General features: G+C 33.8%; 1 protein-coding gene across 1 annotated transcript; it reads right to left on the bottom strand.

Annotated features, from left to right (window-relative positions):
* Positions 1-918: 918 nt before the first annotated feature.
* LOC107683123 (von Willebrand factor D and EGF domain-containing protein-like) lies at positions 919-1,709 on the bottom strand (the record flags this gene model as incomplete). The annotated part of the gene is made up of 3 exons (XM_016479205.1): positions 919-1,115; positions 1,220-1,496; positions 1,636-1,709. Coding segments are annotated over 3 exons (548 nt in total), but the record flags the coding sequence as incomplete, so codon positions are not given.
* Between the last annotated feature and the right edge of the window lie 134 nt (positions 1,710-1,843).

Raw genomic sequence — 1,843 nt, 5'->3', positions numbered from 1 at the left:
TATATTATGTAAACAAAAACTTTTAATTTGGATGCGATTAATCACAATTAATCGTTTGACAGCACTAACAATAAATCAACACCATATTTGGTTAACAGATATTTTTTTATTTATCAATAGATATTGTATATACACTACTGGTAAAAATGTATGGGGCCAGTCATATTTTCTAAAATAAATAAATATTATTATTTAGCAAGGATGCATCAAATTGATCAAAAGTGAAAGTTAAGAGATTCATAATGTAACAAAGGATAGAAATAAAAAACACTAATAAAAAAAGCAGCACAAATGTTTTTAAGATAGAAATGAATAATAAGAAATGTGTCTTGAGTACCAAATTGGCATATTAGAATGATTTCTGAAGGATCATGTGACAATAAAGCTGAATATTCAGCTTTGTCATCATATGAATAAATTACATTTTAAAATATATTAAAATAGAAAACAGTTATCTTGAAAGTTAATAATTTTTCACAATATTACAATTGTTGCTGTAAGTCTAATCAAATAAATGCAGCCTTGCTGAGCATAAAAGACTTTAAAATAAATAAATAAATAAAAACACTAACAATTTAATAGCACTGTTAAATACAAATATATGAATAATTATAATATTATTAGGGCAAAATTTACTTGCAGCTTTTAAAATGATTGATTTTTTTAGTTTTTAATATTGGCTTTATTTAAAAAAATATATCACACCAAATAATTTAGATTTTCGGCTTATCAGCTGTTTATTGGTTTGTTGGCTAATTATCATTATCAACCATAATTTTGATATTGGTGCATCCCTAAAACGAATCTAAGGCAAGCATCACTAAAACTTTAGCTCATACTTACAGTTATGAATTTAAATGAACCCCAAGTACTAAATATTAAACATCTATTGAACTAATTAAGCATGGCAAGTCTCACCTCCATGCGTTGATAAAAGAAGTGCTGTCCTCCACAGACTGTCCTCCCTCTTTGTGGTAGTCATTCATTGGCTTTCTATCAAAAGTTCCACACAGGCCTTCAGTGTGGCCTTGATCAGAGCCTGGGGCCCTTACAGTCAGACTCATTCCCCAGTCAGCCACATCCACACGCACAAATGCCCCCGACAAGAATGTAATCTGAACAAAAAACAAAAAAGTTTACATTCATTATTTATACTTACTAATGCCACTCTACTATCTTGAACATGTTCTAGTTATCATATACACCCAATATCACTCACAGTGACTTTGCGGCCTTGGTAGGACTCATTGACACGGATTCCACTCTTTAGCAGGTCTCCGTTCTTCACAGAGAGGCGTGGCTTTGTCTCTCCCGCCAGTCCATTACACATGTCATAAGTGACAACATAACCACCATCCCTGGCCGCAAAGCCACAGACACACGAGGTGGGATGGGCGGTCATGCCGGCACATTCCCACTGTCTCACATGCACCTCAAACGGCCGAGCAGTGCTCCTGTACAGCACAAAGGTGCCTATCTGGTAATTATCATACCTCCTGTGAACAAACAAACAATATTATATGTAATTCTCACTGCATTTGCATTGAAAAGTGTTCACTGGTAATTCCACAGCAAAACATGGGCTTAATATATCAACTTTTATTATTTGACTACTTTTGATTGTAGAGCCATTACCTGCCATCAAATGTGATGATGTGGGGGTCCGTAAAAGTGTAACAGTGAGCAGATGGAACGTCCTTTACTAGAATCTGAGAGGAAGAACAGAAGAACATTTTCAATATATATACTGTATATACACCGCGTGCATGATTATTAGGCACGTTGATATTCTGATGAATTTTGAATATTTCTCATGGGGATTTAATAATTTTTGACTTTTCAG

The sequence above is a fragment of the Sinocyclocheilus anshuiensis genome, unplaced genomic scaffold, assembly GCF_001515605.1.
Source record: "Sinocyclocheilus anshuiensis isolate Anshui unplaced genomic scaffold, SAMN03320099.WGS_v1.1 C32948728, whole genome shotgun sequence".
Lineage (NCBI taxonomy): Eukaryota > Metazoa > Chordata > Actinopteri > Cypriniformes > Cyprinidae > Sinocyclocheilus > Sinocyclocheilus anshuiensis.
Note: the sequence above shows the minus strand (reverse complement) of the source record. Positions and strands in the feature narration are given on the sequence as shown.